We start from the raw sequence: 17,544 nt of genomic DNA on the forward strand, positions 1-17,544 counted from the left end.
CAGCATAGACTAAATACATAGAATGGTTCTCACCTTCGGTTCATAGTCTGGATCATTTTCTTCATCTGCTTCCTCTTCCCCTTCCTACAGTGTGAACAGCAAACAATTAGATAGGATTTAGAACCTATGAGATTTACAACTATTATGCTTCTGCAATCAGAATACAGGGATTACAATGAAGGGGGTTAATACAAGGGACCAAATCTGTTTTCCCTATACATCAAAGCCACTGTGGCTAAATATGGTCTCTTCACCATTTACGTGTAGGCAGAGCACACTAACAATCCATGTTTTAAGGATAGCCATACTTGAGCACATGTGTCTTAATTAGTACCACAGTTATTTGGATTTAAAAAGCTGTGCTTAAGCATGGATATCACTAAAACCAGGACTGTTGCTGCACCTTGACAGAGGTTGGAAATCCCTGACTTATGGGTTACCTAGAAGTCTACCTTTGGTTTTGGCTGGTTTAGTATAACTCTAGTTCCAAAACGCAGTCTTCAAGGCTCCCAAACAGTTCAGGTTTTAGAGATATCCATGGGTGAGCACAGATGGCTAAATCAAATTGACTGTGGTACTAATTAAGTCACCTTTACTGAACCACACACACACACAGTAAAATAAGTATTGAACACATTTTTCTCTGTAAATATATTTGTAATGGGGCTATTGTAAAGAAATTAAACCATTTGGTGAATTTCATTACATGTGTGGATTGTTGGACATTTGGTGAAAGTTTCATTACAATAGCCCCATTACAAATATTATTTACTGAGAAAAATGTGGAAGGGTTCAATACTTATTTTACTGTGTATATATCTAAAACCTGAACAGTAAAAAAAAAAACATACATACAGCCACCGTGTTCAGTACCTCATCCATGGTTTAGCACAGGTGGCTAAATCAATTGACTCTCTCTAAAACCTGAACTGTTGGGGAACTTGAGGACTGCATTTGGCAACTTCTGGTATAACCAATTGCTAATCCTGACAATCCAGATAACCGCTTTAGCCCAGAAAAGTAATTGTAGCACAAAGACAAATACTGGTCAATAATTACATGGGATATAGAATAAAATTGTAATGCTCAGTTTATTACTGTATTTGACATCTTCTGGAGTATGGTCCTGTACATCTATAGCCGAGTGTATTAACGCAACAAAAATAAAAGCCTCACATTAATAATGGGCATACAATGACAGGCTGCCAGATAGAATGTCTGTCTGATACTGACACCCAGCAGATATGGCCACACACCGAAATATGTCACAGTACATTGGCCACAATATCTGGCTTCCTACCCTGTGAAAGAACAGGTTAAAGGTGTTGATCGGTTGCAGCAGCGCATACACTGCCCAACGCAGTAGTCTTGTAACTACTAAATATTGCATCGAAAGAGACAAAACAGCAACCCCAAACAGTTGATATGTGTTTGTTGAGTCGGTCTCGCGCGCACACAAATTGCATACAATTGTATTATGTATGCCCAGCCCAATTCATAAAAAAAAAAAAAGTGTAAAAAAAAAAAAATTACCTCGTCATCTGCTTCTTCACCCTCTTCATCATACTGGGGGGGGGGGGGGGGGGGGGGAGAAAAAAAAAAAACAAAAAAAAAAAACACAGTTAGAAGACTGGTAATCTTGTTTAAAGTACAACTAATCCGGTCTGATAATCGTGATCAGTCTGAACTTTTCTATAGCTATGGGGGAGAGGGGCAAACACAATTAGGTTGTGTTTTGGAAGTTTATTTTGCCAAAGGAACTCACATCATCGTCGTCATCTTCAATAGCTTCACCAGTGAAGTAAAGCACAGATCGAGGGATTATGCGCTCACGGAGAAAGTGTCCAATTTCAAAGTCTGCAGTAAGAATTGCTTCTGCGTCATCATCCTATAGATACACAATGCACATTAGAACGGAGGGACATAACTATAGATAGTAAGTTATAGCAATGAAGCATGCATTTGATAGGTCACAGAAAGACCCCTTAGTTACCATGGACAAAACCTTGATCTTTAGAACAAGTAATCACGTGGTCTGTGCAAAATAATTACTACTTGGACCAAGCTAGAGGGACTATTAGGAGACTAATAGGAGGTTCCACAACAGGGAATGGGTATGAAATACCACCGGCAGTCCGACAAGAGAAGCGTTGGAAGCAGCGGAAGCCTGACAGCGCTGGAATCCCGATCGTGGATAGGTAAGTATAAACATAACCTAACCCTCCTTAGGGGTGCCTAACCCTAACTTCCCCCCAAGTGCCTAACCTTAATCCCCCCTCTAAGTGCCTAACCCTAACCATCCCCTTCCCTGCTGCCTAAACCCAAGTCTCCCGGGGGGGTGCCCAACCCTAACCCTCCCTCCCCCTAGCCTAACCCTCCCGGGGTTAGGCTAGGGGGAGGGAGGGTTAGGGTTAGGCACCCCCCTAACCCTAACCCTCCCTCCCCCTAGCCCCAAGTCCCCCCCCCCCACCCCCCGAGAGCCCTAAAGCTAACCCTCACCCCCCCCCCCTGCAGCTGTCCGCTCGCGGCGCCCAGCACCACTACGATCAGGATGCCAGGCGCCGGTCTCCCGGCGTCAGGGAAATGCAGGCATCTACATCTAGACGCCCGGCATTTCACCCTTGCCGGGATATGACAGTCGGGAAGCCGGCTGCCGGTATTTAGGCAGTCGGCTTCCAGATTGCTTCCCCACAACAGAATGCCCAGTGTGCTAAAAACGAAAAGTTATGGTAAGGCCCTTCAAAGTAATGAAGGGGATTTAAGATATATAGGTGGGAAGCACACTAGCTGTAGAAGAGTAAAGAATTACAAATCTGAACTGGGGAGTTACCGATTTGTTACTAGCCTGTACGGGATGTAGTTGAATAAATCTCCGCACAGGATGCCAGCGGTCAAATCCCTGTGCCGGAATGTTGACATCAGTTGAGATGCAGACTCTGGAATCGGACAGCTGGCACCCAAATGTAAGTATAGCTGCCAGAGTTAGCTGCTAGCCGCGGGTGAGGGGGAAGGGTGTTAGGTGTAGGCACTAACAGGAAGGGAGCCCATCTGCATTGCTTGGGTAGCAGTTTCTATGTTATTCCCACATATCAGAGTAGCCAGTTTACAAATAGGGAACAAGTCAATCAACATCAGCCAGACCCGACTCACTAGTGTGATCACAATAAGCCAGATAGAGAAAAAAGGGATGGAGTAAAATTAATGACATCTTTCAGGGAGGCATTTCAGCACAACATACTTACCAGTTCCCCATTTTCAGGTACTAAAACAAGAAAGATAAATTAGGATCAGTTTGACTAACTTGAAGCAAACAAATTTGAGCACCGACACCTAGTCCATATGAATAATATTTGCAGGCACTAGACATTTGTAAATAGCTATGTAATACTTTTGTATTGTAGATTTCATAAACATATGGGGGTAATAAATTTAAATCAGAATTACACAACTGGTTTGACATCTTGAGTTAACCATGTATTTAAAATTAATGAATAACGCAACATTGAGTTAAAGGCTTTTTTTTTTTTATCTAAAAGTTACAAGGTTTAGAGCAGGGGGGGGAGGGGGGGGGTCGGCAAATAAGCAGCCCTCCAGATGCTGTTGAACTACATACCCCAGCATGCCCTGCCAAAGTTTCAGCATGCCCTGATAGCGAACATGTCGGGACATACTGGGATGTGTAGTTCCACAGCAGCTAGAGGGCCGCTTATTGACCACCCCTGGTCAAGAGGGACATAGTGAACCACCTTTCTACAGTTACATCTTAAGATTTTAATTTTTAGACTGACAGCTTTGCTCACTGGGGAATGGTCTTAAATGTATTGGTCCATTTTAATTTGAGGTAAAAAATGGACCACACAGTAAAGAGAGGATACACATAATACAGTGGTATAAGGCAGGGGAGTTTTAGACAGGTTTGAGGCATATGATGGGAGAAAAGCTTAAGAGAAACTAGAGTCATTAGCATGTGGATCTCAAGAGCAGCTTAGCTGTACAGCAAGAGCAGAGGGCAAAAGGGGCTACAACATGAAGCTGTAGAAAGTGCTGCAAAACAGGATTAGTTGGAGTAAAACTAGGAGAACAGTAATGAAAATCAACATTAAGTGCAGGAAACAAAACCATGGTATAATGTACTTTGAGAAAGCTTCTCTTGCCCTTTCTATTCCAATTATGGACAGATGTAAAGTGCAAAATAGTTTAGAGAACATATGTCAGACTTTTAGACATGTTAACTTAAGGCACTAAAGGCTTATTTACACAAGCACTTGTTCTCTCCATTGTGTTTCAAATATTTTTTTTCTTTAAGAGTTTCAACAGCCCCAAATATCAGAGGCTTCTCTATTTCAAAACATTTCAAATATCTTCATTTTAGTATAGGGTCTGATTACAAATGTTAAAAAAAGTCACCCAACAGAGCTATTAAAGTCACTGCTCTGAGTTCTCAATTTAGAAAACGTAATACACCTCAGGTACTTACCCACAGGCAGTTGTACATGCAGTGGTGCAAAGCATTATGAAAGGAGCTCAGTATAGAAACTTAGCAGTTATTTCTACATCACTTTTTAAAACAAAATTCAGTCGCCAAAAACCATTCTGATGTTTTTCATGCTCAGAATTTGTTAGAAGTCTACATATTACTGTAGCGTACTCAAAATTGCTCACCCTGCTGAACCCAGGGGCCACACAAACAAATACATGGAATTTAACTTCAAACATACCCTCAAGGTTACAGATATGGTTGGGGGATTATCAAACTAGCTTACCTTCAGGAGGACTGAAGAAGTTGAAGAATGAGTCATTGGGTACAGTTTTTGTTACAGTTCTTACTGTACCACGTCCCTTGTGTTTCTGCTTCTTCTTGATTGTTTTTAAAGTAACATTTTTGCCTTTCTTCCAGTCAATCTGGCACCTATGTAGGAAATTGAATGCTATCACATGCTTTCTAAAATATCACTTCAAAGAATTGGGAATATTGCTGACAAAAAAAAAAAAAATTATACTACTTTGTAAGAGACAATATACTGTATAATGCAACTTCTAAAGATAAAGGCTACAGTTTACATTATTTGAAGTAGAGTCCATTCCAACTACGCAGCCACAGAAAATCGCACTATTGTTCAGTCTGATAATGAATCTAATATGCAAACATTAAGAAACCAAATGGGATTGACATGTTCTCACTTTAAAAGAAGTGACACAGGCTGGACTTGCTGCTCAGTCTGCAACTGCAAAATATATAATACTGGCAAGAATAAGGAGGTATTAAGTGCTAACCATAATGAATAATAAAAATATAAGATATTGCTAGATATGAGTATCACTATGCGTAGACTATTCAATCCTGCGTTCTCCTACTCTCCCGAACTGGATACAAACTCACATTGAAATTCTGACTCAAGTGTATTAAAAAGGTATCTTTTTGGTGTCTCTCTGGTGTGTTCTAAAATCATGAGTGTCAGGACCCCATGGAAAGAAACTTACATTTGTATCCCATCTCACATGCACATCACGGTCTCTTTAGACTCCAAGAATACGGGAATATACTCAAAATCTTACATTTATTCATAAACAGGAAAAGGAGTTTACCTTTCCCTGCAGCACAGCCAATATATTGGTGCATGTGTTTTAACAATTTGTAATCTCAATGTGCCATGTTACAGATATGCTGTGAGGAATAGAGCGACACTCCTGTGCTAAAGCAAATTAGCATAGTGTTCCTGCTAGGCTGTTTTAGAGGGGTGTCATGCCCTCCCCTATTTCTAAAGGACAAAAAGCACCCTGCTGAAAAAGCCTACAGGTGCCATCCCCCCACGGGTTGCAGTGTCCTACGGGTGGGTAAAACTGCAGTGTAGCGGTCAGCGCCAGTGAGTGGATGCCGGGTGCATGTGCCCAGTATCCATTCACTCTGACAGCAGTGCTTGGGGAAGCCCAGCATTTCCGTAAGTGCTGGGCATGCCCCTAAGAGTGACGAAAAGGGGACAAGCCTTAAAAACCATGCTCTTTTCCTTGGTCACACCCTTTCTACTTAGCATTCCCAAAATTGTTTAAAGTTATTAATCTAAAGAATGTTTTATGCATAGACTTCTAACATTAGTAGTTAGCATCTGTAAATATAAAGACCACTTACCCGGTACAGCCCATAATTTCTGGTCCATCAAAAGAGAAGGGATCAGTTTCGTCCGGTTCAGACCTCATTTTGTATGTCTTTGTTAAAATTTCATTTGTGAAGAACTCATTTGTATCAAAATGGAATTCTAAAGTGAAGCTCTGAGGGAACAAAAAGCAGCCTATTTTCATGTAGCCTCACTGCCATTTTCCCTCTTCTAGGATATCACAAATCGGTCATTCACATGTAAGGTGGGCAGGGGAGTTTTACACTAGCTTCCGATAGCTAAGCCATTTCACAAGTGTTAACTTTAACCATTTAATAAAAAAAAAAAAAGTTTATTTCAAGCCAAGCTTTTGGTATAAAACCAAGCTAAAATTAGCATTGCGCATGGTAAACAACTGCTTCAGTCAATCAAGTAGGTTCTCACAATGTCCAAGTATCTTACCATCGGCTGACCAATATCTGAGAATTTCACTTTTATGTCCTTTAAGTGCTTCAGGATTGGCTCATCGTGCTCCTTTAAAGTAATCAGAGGGAAAATCTTTTCACAAGAACGCAATGACTGAAAGCTATTAAGCAAAAAGCTGCAAGTGTAACTTAAACCCAAACATTGAATGTAATATGAAATGTTGATTAATAGAAATACTTTTGAACACTAGTTAAAAGGATAATGCACAAGTTTGTATCCAACCTGCAGATGTACACAACAGCTTACCTAGGAAGCTAAATTAAATATAAAAAAAACTATTATGTAAATAGACCTGCATTTGTATCAGCCATGTTGCCATTCCTCTGTAGAACATCACCTTTCTATACAAGTAGCACAAAATAAAATTAAGTTTAATTTTTTTAAGCAAAATTGTCAGGGTACCAAAAGCAATTAAGCTACACAGGGTAAGTAAACCTGTTCTAGCCAATGCCCACCTCAATTACCCAGCATCTTCTAGCCACTTGTAATCCCCTCCCCACAAGTCTGAGTATAAACAATGCAATTACCACTCCTACACACACAAAACCAAAAGTCAAATTAACTTGTTCCAAGCCACTCCAATTTCACACAAGGTTTAACCATACAATTTCCTGGTTTAATAAAAAAAAAAACACAAAAAAACACAATTGTAAAGCAAATAAGCAATACTTTGATTAACTGCAAAGGAGTGATTCAGCACAGGCGCAATGACCATGCAGATTTCCAATTATCGAGAATCGGTCAGTACAGGTCTGCAATCACACACGAAGTCCAACAGACTGTCTGCGATCGACAGTATGCTGCAGTGTCTGGAAGGGGAGGAGAAATCCTAGTGAACCCAGTCATCTGGTTCACTCCATGATGAAGCCAAGGTGAAACATACGTCGGCATGTGCAGAGGATGTGCTTCACCTAACACAGAACTAAGCCCCTAAAATTTTTAATGTGTCTACTTTACTAATACTATCTAGTGCTGCACCTTATAGGCTGAATGTATACTGCAGCATAGATGGACTAGTACTTGGGAGACAAAAGAGTTTTGGTTTTAGCATTACTACTCCATGTGCCCACACACCGCCTGTTTAAATTAAATGCAGTGTTTACCTGACTAAGACCAGGAGTAGCAAACTGACAGCGTGCCTCAGGGAACAAGTAACCTAAATTAGAAATGCCTGCATGCTATCGGTCTTCATAAACACCGATATTCAGAGTGTGATTTGGACCTTGTGCAGAGCTTACCCAATATAACTTGCACTCTTGCCTAGTGGCTGTGAATTGATTGTTTTGGGAATAAATTAGTCCAGATGAGGAATGTCTGCATGTGAACTGCCTAAATATATGCTGGAGCAGAACGACATTCATAATCAGAAGCTGCAAGTGTCTGATTAAACAGAATAACGGTGTACTATATCTATATGATTTATAACACTACATATGCTCCTAGTAGAGAAGAGAGCACTGCATGACAAGATAAACAGCACGAAGTGAACTTGCCTCAGCTACAGATGTTATTCATCTAACCATCATACTATCATGTACTGGAAGGAGGGCACTTTGATACTTTCCACTTAGGCTATTATGTTGGTAACACTTCACATAATATACACAGGCTTATTCAAGGTTATAACCACCGACATTTACCTGGATTGGTTACACACTCATGGTTCTAAATCAGTAATCATAGATAAACCTATGTCAGAATCACTATTGTATGACCACACACTATGGTTGCAAAACAGCTTTTATATTAAGAACTCTAATACAATTAAAGTATACTAAGTGCTGCTCTAAGTCAGGAACTGCTCATTCAAGAATTAGTGAGACAGACTGTTACTGATATTGTGTGTCATGTAGTAAAATAATTGAATATATAATCAGAATAATCCAGGGATGTTTATTTTGTTTCCATACAAAGATATAATTAGACATATATATCTATCATCTCCAAAATATAACTATTTTCAACATAGTAGATTAATACTGAAGACATCAAAACTATGAAAGGACACACATGGAATTAGGTTTTAAACAAAAAAAAAAAAAAAGTGTAAAAAAATATTAAAATGTTTTATATATTTTAGATTCCTCAAAGTAGCCCCCTTTTTGCTTGGATGACTGCTTTGCACACTCTTGGCATTCTCTCAATCAGCTTCATGAGGTAGTCTCCTGGAATGGTTTTCCAACAGTCCTGAAGGAGCTCCCAGAGGTGCTGAGCACTTGTGGCTGCTTTTCCTTCACTCTGCAGTCCAGCTCATCCCAAACCAGCTCAATTGGTTTTAGGTTGGATTGTGGAGACCAGGTCATCTGACGCAGCACTCCACCACTTTCCTTCTTGGTCAAGTAGTCCTTCCATAGCCTGGTGGTGTTGGTCATTGTCTTGTTGAAAAGCAAATGATGGTCCCAGTAAGCGCAAACCAGATGGGATGGCGTGGCGTTGCAAAATGCTGTGGTAGCCATGCTGGTTAAGTGTGCCTTGAATTTTGAATAAAAACCAGTGTCACCAGCAAAGCACCCCCACACCTCCTCTATGCTTCAGTGGGAACCACACATGCAGAAACCATCCTCTCACCTTCTCTGCGTCTCACAAAGACATGGCGGTTGGAATCAAAAATTTGGACTCAGACCAAAGTACAGATTTCCACTGGTCTAATGTCCATTCCTTGTGTTTCTTAGCCCAAACTATTTTTTCTTCTTCATCCTCAGTAGTGGCTTCTTCGCAGCAATATGACCATGCAGGCCTGATTCACGCAGTCTCCTTTGGACAGTTTATGTTGAGATTTGTCTGCTACTTGAACTCTGAAGACTTTGTGGTCTCTAATCTGAGGTGCTGTTAAGTAGTGGTTTCTGAGGCTGGTAACTAATGAACTTATCCTCTGCAGCAGAGGTAACTCTTGGTCTTCCTTTCCTGGGGCAGTCCTCACGAGAGCCAGTTTCATCATAGCATTTGATGGTTCTTGCAACTGCGCGAGGACACATTCAAAGTTCTTGAAATTATCCGTATCGACTGACCATGTCTTACAGTAAGGGACTGTTGTTTCCCTTTGCCGAGTTGAGCGGTTGGTGCCATAATCTAATTACAACAGTAGTCAAATAGTGGTGTCCACTGTGTACTAACCCTACCTCTGCACAACACAACTGATTGTCTCAAACACATTAAGAAGGCAAGTAATTCCACAGTTTGACTCTTGACAAGGCATCTGTTAATTCAAAACCATTCCAGGAGACTACCTCATGAAGCTGATTTGAGAGAATGCCAAGAGTATGCAAAGCTGTCATCCAAGCAAAAAGAGGGCTACTTTGGAGGAAACTAAAATATAAAAACACTTTGGTTTACAACATAATTCCATGTATTCATTCATAGTTTTGATGTCTTCAGTATGAATCTAATATGTTAAAAATAAATTTAAACAAAAAACACTGAATGAGGTGTCCAAACTTGACTAGTAATGTGAAAAAAAAAAAAAAAAAATTATATATATATTTTTTTTTTTTTTTCTTTTAGTATAAGAAATATAGTGTATATAAATTTCAGAGTGGTTAAGAGGTTGGATAGTTCGACAAAAAATACAATGTTAGCACAGGATATTGCAACATTGTTAATTGTTGAACAGTAGTCTGAAATAGTTGCCAAATATAATATTAAGGATCCAGACAGATTAGGAAAATTGTGAATCTACATATATTGGCATAGTAAACCACTAAATCTATTTAAAGCACACAATCTTTGACACAGATTTTATTGTCACCATTCTTTTTGAATAATTTAATTTTATATGTAATTAATAAGATATTTTAATTATATACAACATTTATATGATTTGCGCACCTTAACATTATACTTTTTTTGCTCATTTTTAGGGGGAGGAGACAGTCTCAGTTTCCCAAAACAGAGTCGTGTTGCCGCCACTTGGGATATGCTATTCTAGAGACTGGTGTCCTTTGACGAAATTGGGTCTGTCGTGGTGAGACTAGGAAGCTCCAGCAGACACTGCTTATTAATTTAATATGCAACACATCTGTACGCACTTGAGTCTGTATATGAAGCACAACAGAACTTGGAAGGAAAAAGCTGCAGCCGCTACATTGTAGCATTTTATACAGATTCAGATAAGTGTCACATATCAAATCAATCAGTGCAGTCTGCTGGTGCTGCATCGAAGACTCATCGATGCATTTTCGGCAGAAAAAATGCCCAGGCACCAGCACAGTCTCACAGGACCAGACGTGCCGAGGGGGGCTTTTTACCGCAACAAAAATGTACAAGGACTTATCTATAGCGCTTCTTTAATTACTACTTTGGTCACATGTAGAGGGTTGCAGAATTCATACCTGGACCATGTCACTTAGCAGATCAACATTTTTAAATACGGTTAACCAGAACTCTGGAATTCCTTTGGGGTCTTCTTTTTCTTCATCTTTCTTTTCCTCTTCAAGTTTTGCTTTCTCTTTCAGATCCTCCTTGAGAGAAAGAAAACACTGCTAAATCCTCCACATTATTAAGTTGATACAGTATTGCAGACAGCATGTCCATTGCTCACCCAGGACATGCAAACTATCAGTTTATTTACCTAGGAGACCAATCTTTCAGAACGTTGTGCACAGAGCAGCCATGTTAATTGGCACCTTCCTATCAAGTTTTGAGAGAATATTTAATGAGCAATGTGTGCTCTCTCATCTGCACAAGGCAAATTAACAGAACAACTAGATTTCCATAGGGTGCAAGAACTTTTGTTCAGACTGGACCTCAAATGCAGGAAAAACATACTGTTAACAGTCTAGATTAAAAATTAAGGAAGGAGGTTAAGGAGACCAAAAGTCTGGAAGACCGCTCGGTCATGAGTTCACAAAAGCTTTGGTACTATAAAACCAACTACCCAAGATGGGTTAGTCCACAGGTTCTCAAACTCAGTCCTGAGGACCCCAAACAGTGCATGTTTTCCATGTCTCCTCACAGAATCACAAGTGAAATTAGCTCCATCTGTGGATCTTTTAAAATGTGTCAGTGAGTAATGAGTACACCTGTGCAACTGCTGGGTAACCTGGAAAACATGACCTGTGTGGGGTTTTGAGGAAAGAGTTTAACCACTGGGTTAGTCAAAAGAAAAAAAAAAAAAAAAAAAGAAATTGTTTACTCACTGAAATTTCTTCATCTTCATCTACTTTCCACTCACACTCCTCTTCTGTAGGCTCATATGTAGCATTTATGATCTCGCTTCTCTGGAAGACAATTGAAGCACATGTAGAAAATAGTGTATTTTTGTACTGTGTTCCTTTTTAAAGCTTTTGAAAAAAAAAAAAAAATAATGCAGACTTAAGGTTACCACCCCACAAAAAAAAAAAAAAAAATTAGATAGATAGATATATCTATGGCACCAGCCAATAACAGGATGTGGATAAATAAATGTGATTCAATAATATGAGATATGGTAAGAACTTACCCTTGTTATCTCTATTTCTACGAAGTCCATAGGGTTCCACAGGATACCTTGGGTATAGGTGTGACGTCAGTCGCTGGGCACCATAGAGTTAAGCTTTTCAGCCTCCCAGGATGCACTAGGGTCCCCCTCCTATACCCCGCCCCCGAGCCAAGGCACCACAGTTAGTTATCAAGCCATAGGCCGGAGGAGGAGAAGGAAGAGAGAAAAAAGATCTGGACACATACAAGAATCACATTCTCACCAGAGGGAGACGGAAAACCGGTGACCAGAGCAAAGCCCATCTGCAGCACAGGTGCGACAGGGCGGGAGTCCTGTGGAACCCTATGGACTTCGTAGAAATAGAGATAACAAGGGTAAGTTCTTACCATATCAAATATTTTCTACTTCAGGGTCCATAGGGTATCCACAGGATACCTTGGGGATGTCCCAAAGCAGTATCCTTTAAGGGTGGGGACGCTCCTGTGCAGAAAGGAGAATCCGCCGCCCGAAGGAAGCATCCTGAGAGGCGAAGGTGTCAAACCTGTAATACCTCACGAAGGTATGGACAGAGGACCACGTAGCAGCCTTGCAGATCTGAACTGCCGAGGCACCACGTCGAGCTGCCCACGAAGGACCCACAGACCTAGTGGAATGAGCCTTCAGAGAAGGTGGGACCGGTAGGCCTTCATGAAGATAAGCTTCAGAAATAGCCATACGGATCCAGGCTGCCAAAGTTTGCTTTGAAGCAGGCCAACCCTTTTTACGGAAGCCATAGAGGACAAACAAAGCGTCCGACTTCCTAAACGAAGAAGTGCGGTCAACATAAGTCCTTAAGGCCCGCACAACATCCAAAGAGGCCTCACCCACGGAAAGACCCGGTGAGTTAAAGGCCGGAACAACTATTTCCTCGTTAACATGAAACTGGGAAACAATTTTGGGAAGAAACTCGGGCCGAGTGCGGAGCACTGCCCTGTTCCCATGAAAAACCAAGAAAGGGGGTCTACAAGAAAGAGCCCCTAACTCAGAAACACGTCTGGCCGAAGCAATGGCCAGAAGGAAAACAGTCTTAGCTGTTAGCCATTTAAGATCCACTGAGCCCAGTGGTTCAAACGGCGGTCTTTGGAGAGCCCTCAGGACCACAGCCAAATCCCAAGGCGCCACAGGTGGAACAAAGGGCGGCTGAATGCGGAGAACACCCTGCATAAAGGTGCGCACATCCGGGATTGTAGCAATCCTACGGTGAAACCAGACAGATAGGGCCGAAACCTGTACCTTCAAAGAAGCAAGGCGAAGCCCATGATCTAGTCCCGCTTGCAGGAAGGCGAGAATCCGAGACAGACGAAACTCCCGCGGTGCATAACCTCTCGGTCGACACCACTGGAAGAACGTATGCCACACGCGATGGTATATCCTCGCGGAAGACGGTTTCCGAGCTCGTAACATGGTACGCACCACAGAGCTGGAAAACCCCCGGGACCTCAGCATGGCCGTCTCAACAGCCACGCCGTCAAAGACAGCCGAGTCAGGTCCGGGTGAAGGCAAGGACCCTGAGACAGAAGGTCCGGTCGTAGCGGCAACCGCAGAGGACTGTCCACGGACAGACCCTGAAGGTCTGAGAACCAGTGCCGTCTGGGCCACGCGGGAGCTATCAACAGGAGCGTCCCTCCTTCCTGTTTGAATTTCCGGATTACCCGTGGAAGAAGGGAGACCGGAGGGAACAGGTATGCGAACCGGAACGTCCACCGGACGGACAGAGCATCCACCAGAGACGCCCCTTCGTCTCTTGTGCGAGACCCGTACACCGGCAACTTGTTGTTGTGCCGGGACGCCATGAGGTCGATTTCTGGAAGACCCCACCTGTCCACCAGTAGTTGAAAAACGTCCGGGTGCAGGGACCATTCCCCCGGATGAACGTCCTGGCGACTTAGAAAGTCCGCCTCCCAATTGAGCACTCCCGGGATGAAGACCGCTGATATGGCCGGAAGATTGCGCTCCGCCCAAACCAGGATCCGAGAGACCTCTACGAGAGCCGCCCGACTGCGAGTTCCTCCTTGCCTGTTTATGTAGGCCACGGTGGTAGCGTTGTCCGACTGGACCTGCACCGGGCGACCCTGGAGAAACCGCTGTGCCTGCTGGAGAGCATTGAAGACCGCACGGAGTTCCAAGATATTTATTGGAAGCTCCGCTTCTGTCGGCGTCCACCTGCCCTGGAACAAGTGTGGACCCGAAACTGCTCCCCAGCCCCGAAGACTGGCGTCCGTTGTCAACAGGACCCAATTTGGAACCCAGAACGGACGTCCCTTGTTGAGGTGGATCGTCTGTAACCACCACGCAAGGGACAGGCGAACCTCCGGGGTGAGCACAATCGTCAGGGACTTCAGAGACTGAGGCAGCCCGTTCCACTTGGACAGGATCAGGTGCTGCAGAGGTCTGGAGTGAAACTGGGCGTATTCCACCATGTCGAACACCGACACCATGGAGCCCAGTAACCTCATCACCGAGTGTAAGGACACCCGGCGGCTGTGCAGGCAACTGCGCACCGTTGACTGTAAAGCAGAGATCTTGTCCTCCGTCACGAAGATCCTTTGCTGTCCAGAGTCCAATAAGGCTCCAAGATGCAGAATCCTCCGAGACGGGATTAGAGTGGACTTCTGCCAGTTGATTAGCCAGCCGTGCCGTTGCAGCAGTGCAATGGTCAGGTCCAAGTGGCGTAACAGGAGCTCTGGAGATCCTGCCACCAATAACAGGTCGTCCAAATACGGCAACATGCGGACTCCCTGCAGCCGCAGAGAAGCCGCCATGACCGCCATCACCTTGGTGAAAACACGTGGTGCTGTTGCCAGGCCAAAAGGTAACGCCCGAAACTGGAAGTGGTCGCTGCGGATTGCAAACCTGAGGAACTGTTGATGGCGCAAAAGAATAGGGACATGCAGGTAAGCGTCCTGTATGTCCAATGACACCATGTAGTCCCCAGGTTCCAGCGCCAGAATGATGGACCGTAGGGTCTCCATCCGAAACTTCGGGACCCGCAAAGAGTTGAGTGCTTTGAGGTTGAGAATCGGACGATATGACCCATTGGGTTTCTGTACCAAAAATAGATTTGAATAGAAACCCTGTCCCCTCTGGGAGAATGGAACAGGCACTATAACTCCAGCCTGGAGCATAGTGTGCAATACCTTCCGCAGCTCCGTAGCCTTGTTCCGGTCTGATGGTAGACCCGTGGTGAAGAAGCGAGCCGGGGATCTGTGCCGGAAGGAGAGGGCGTATCCGTGGGAAACCACCTCCAGAACCCAAGTGTCTGTCGTAGTGGTCGACCAACACTGGGCGAACTGTAGCAGGCGGCCTCCCACCCTGGGATCTCCCAAAGGGAGGCCCGGACCGTCAGGCCGCAGGCTTGTCATCTGGCGGGGGCCGGACGTCTGGTACTCCATGCCTGCTTCCGGGGCTTGACCGATTTCTTAGGGCCAGCCTGTCGAGGAAACGACTGTGGTTTGGGCCTGCCCTGGGCCCTAGATGACCGAAAGGACGATGGTCCAGAACCAGAAGGAGCAGCGGCCGACGGGAGACAAGCAGATTTGGCTGCCGCCAGCGTGGCCACAATCTTATCCAGATCCGGACCGAAAAGAACTTCTCCGGTAAACGGCAACGCTTCCAGACCTTTCTTGGAATCTGCGTCCGCCTTCCAGGATCGCAGCCACAAGGTGCGACGAGCAGCTACCGCTGCTGAAGAAATTCTAGACACCAGAGTACTAATGTCTAGAGCCGCCTCGTTGATGTAGGTGGCCGAATCACGGAGATTGCCAATCAACTCCGCCTGTTCGGCCGGACAGTCGGATTCAAAAGAAGCCTCTAATGAATCCGCCCAGCGCTCCATCGCTTTGGCAACCCAGCAAATGGCCATAGCCGGCCGTGCTGCCCCACTGCAAGGGAATAAGCGGACTTCAGGCAGATTTCTACCTTGCGGTCCGTAGCATCCTTAAGGGAGGACATGGATGGCATCGGCAATGTGGCACTACGGACAAGACGAGTCACGTGAGAATCCACCTGTGGAGGGGATTCCCACTTAGCAAAATAATTATCCGCGAACGGATAAGCCACCGCCAGGCGTCTCTGCGGCTGGTATCGCTTGCCAGGCTGTTTCCACGCCTCCTCTAAATGGTCCACCAACTGACCCAAAAGAGGAAAGACTGTGGCATCGCCCTTCACATCTTTGAAAAAGGCATGCTTAGATTTAGCCGCTGGGGGAACTGCGTCCTCAATCACCAAGGCTGTGCGGACCGCCCGAATAAGTCCAGGAATATATACTTTGGACTTAGCATCAGCGTCCTTAGTATGGAGAGGTTCCTGATCGTAAGGATCCAGAATCTCCCCATCATCAGACGTCCCTTCGTCATCCTCATAAGGAGCGGACAGAGACGCCACCGGCCTTTTATGAGGCCGCATCACAGACTCCCCTTGCAACACATCCGACAAGTGCTGTACAGAACTGGTCAGGGAGTTAACCCACGCTGGCTCCTGAGAACCCGGGAGCTGGGAAATAGGGAGACTGTGGGGTACCACCAATTGTCGTGGGAACCCCTGCATGGGTGACGACACCACAGACTGCTGGGACAAACCCATCGGTGTAAACGCGGGCTGCGGAGCTAACTGACCCACTAAAGCTGTTAACGCCTGAGCGAAACAAGCCCAGGGCGGCTCCTGTACCGGTGCTGTAACCATAATAGGCCGCGCCATGGACAAACACTGCCGGCAAAGGCCCTCCGCGCTACCCTCCCCCTCCGCTAACGGTACTTTGCACGTGATACACTGTAGCCGGAGGGGAAAATCACTTTCAGACATGATGGCACCACGTATGTGACCTCTCTAACCAATTAAGTATTAAATAGGCGAGAGACCACCCTGCAGCACCGCACCGCAAGGGCTTTAGCAGAAAGAACAGGGACAGTAATAAAGCTGACAGTTTAGAGAAGAAAAGTTACAGGCAGCGCTAGCACAGTCACATACAATGCAGAGAAATAACAATTCCTGCACTAACAGCGCTGATCACTCAACTACACAGACACAGGGCCTGGTAGGACACAGCGCTGCATACACAGACCTGAGCCACAGCGGAAGAGAGGTATGCGGGGGGACCCAGACCACGATGCTTCCTTCCAGACTTCCAGCAGCGTTCACCATGCGTTGCAGAGAAGATGGCCGCCGAGGAGCAGAGAGGAGGCTGGCCTGGGGGATGAGCGCTGCCACAGGACCAGTCGGCAGCATGCAGAGAGGGCTGTGTGCAGCGGGGGAGGCGCCGGCTGTGAGACAGGGAAGGCGCGCTCCCCTGGCATGCATTTAACCCCTGGGACGCCGCAGTGCTACCGCTCTGCTGCGGTCCGCTGTCCCAGGGGGTAGTGGAAAGCGCAGCTTGGTCGCCTGGCTCCACGCTGCAGCCAGTCCCCAGGGAGCCTCCTGCCTGGGGACTTAGGACCATGTGACCAGCGGGGACCCACCGCGGGACCCCGCTGCTTACCTTTGTCCCCCTTGGATCCGGCCATGGTCCGGAACATC

General features: G+C 44.9%; 1 protein-coding gene across 3 annotated transcripts in view; it reads right to left on the bottom strand.

Annotated features, from left to right (window-relative positions):
- The window catches only part of NAP1L1 (nucleosome assembly protein 1 like 1), a 36,531-nt gene that overhangs the window by 1,445 nt on the left and 17,542 nt on the right, over positions 1-17,544 (bottom strand). For 2 of the 3 annotated variants that reach the window (XM_088452551.1, XM_088452549.1), the window contains exons 6-14: positions 11,714-11,794; positions 10,907-11,035; positions 6,555-6,626; positions 6,128-6,267; positions 4,764-4,909; positions 3,243-3,262; positions 1,766-1,888; positions 1,534-1,566; positions 34-84 (exon numbers count right to left, since the gene is read on the bottom strand). In XM_088452551.1, coding sequence (XP_088308677.1) covers positions 34-84; positions 1,534-1,566; positions 1,766-1,888; positions 3,243-3,262; positions 4,764-4,909; positions 6,128-6,267; positions 6,555-6,626; positions 10,907-11,035; positions 11,714-11,794 — 795 coding nt within the window. The remainder of the gene's footprint in view (positions 1-33; positions 85-1,533; positions 1,567-1,765; positions 1,889-3,242; positions 3,263-4,763; positions 4,910-6,127; positions 6,268-6,554; positions 6,627-10,906; positions 11,036-11,713; positions 11,795-17,544) is intronic. The other variant, XM_088452550.1, reaches the window with a different exon arrangement.

The sequence above is a fragment of the Taudactylus pleione genome, unplaced genomic scaffold (genome assembly GCF_031769625.1).
Source record: "Taudactylus pleione unplaced genomic scaffold, aTauple2 ptg000038l, whole genome shotgun sequence".
Taxonomy (NCBI): domain Eukaryota; kingdom Metazoa; phylum Chordata; class Amphibia; order Anura; family Myobatrachidae; genus Taudactylus; species Taudactylus pleione.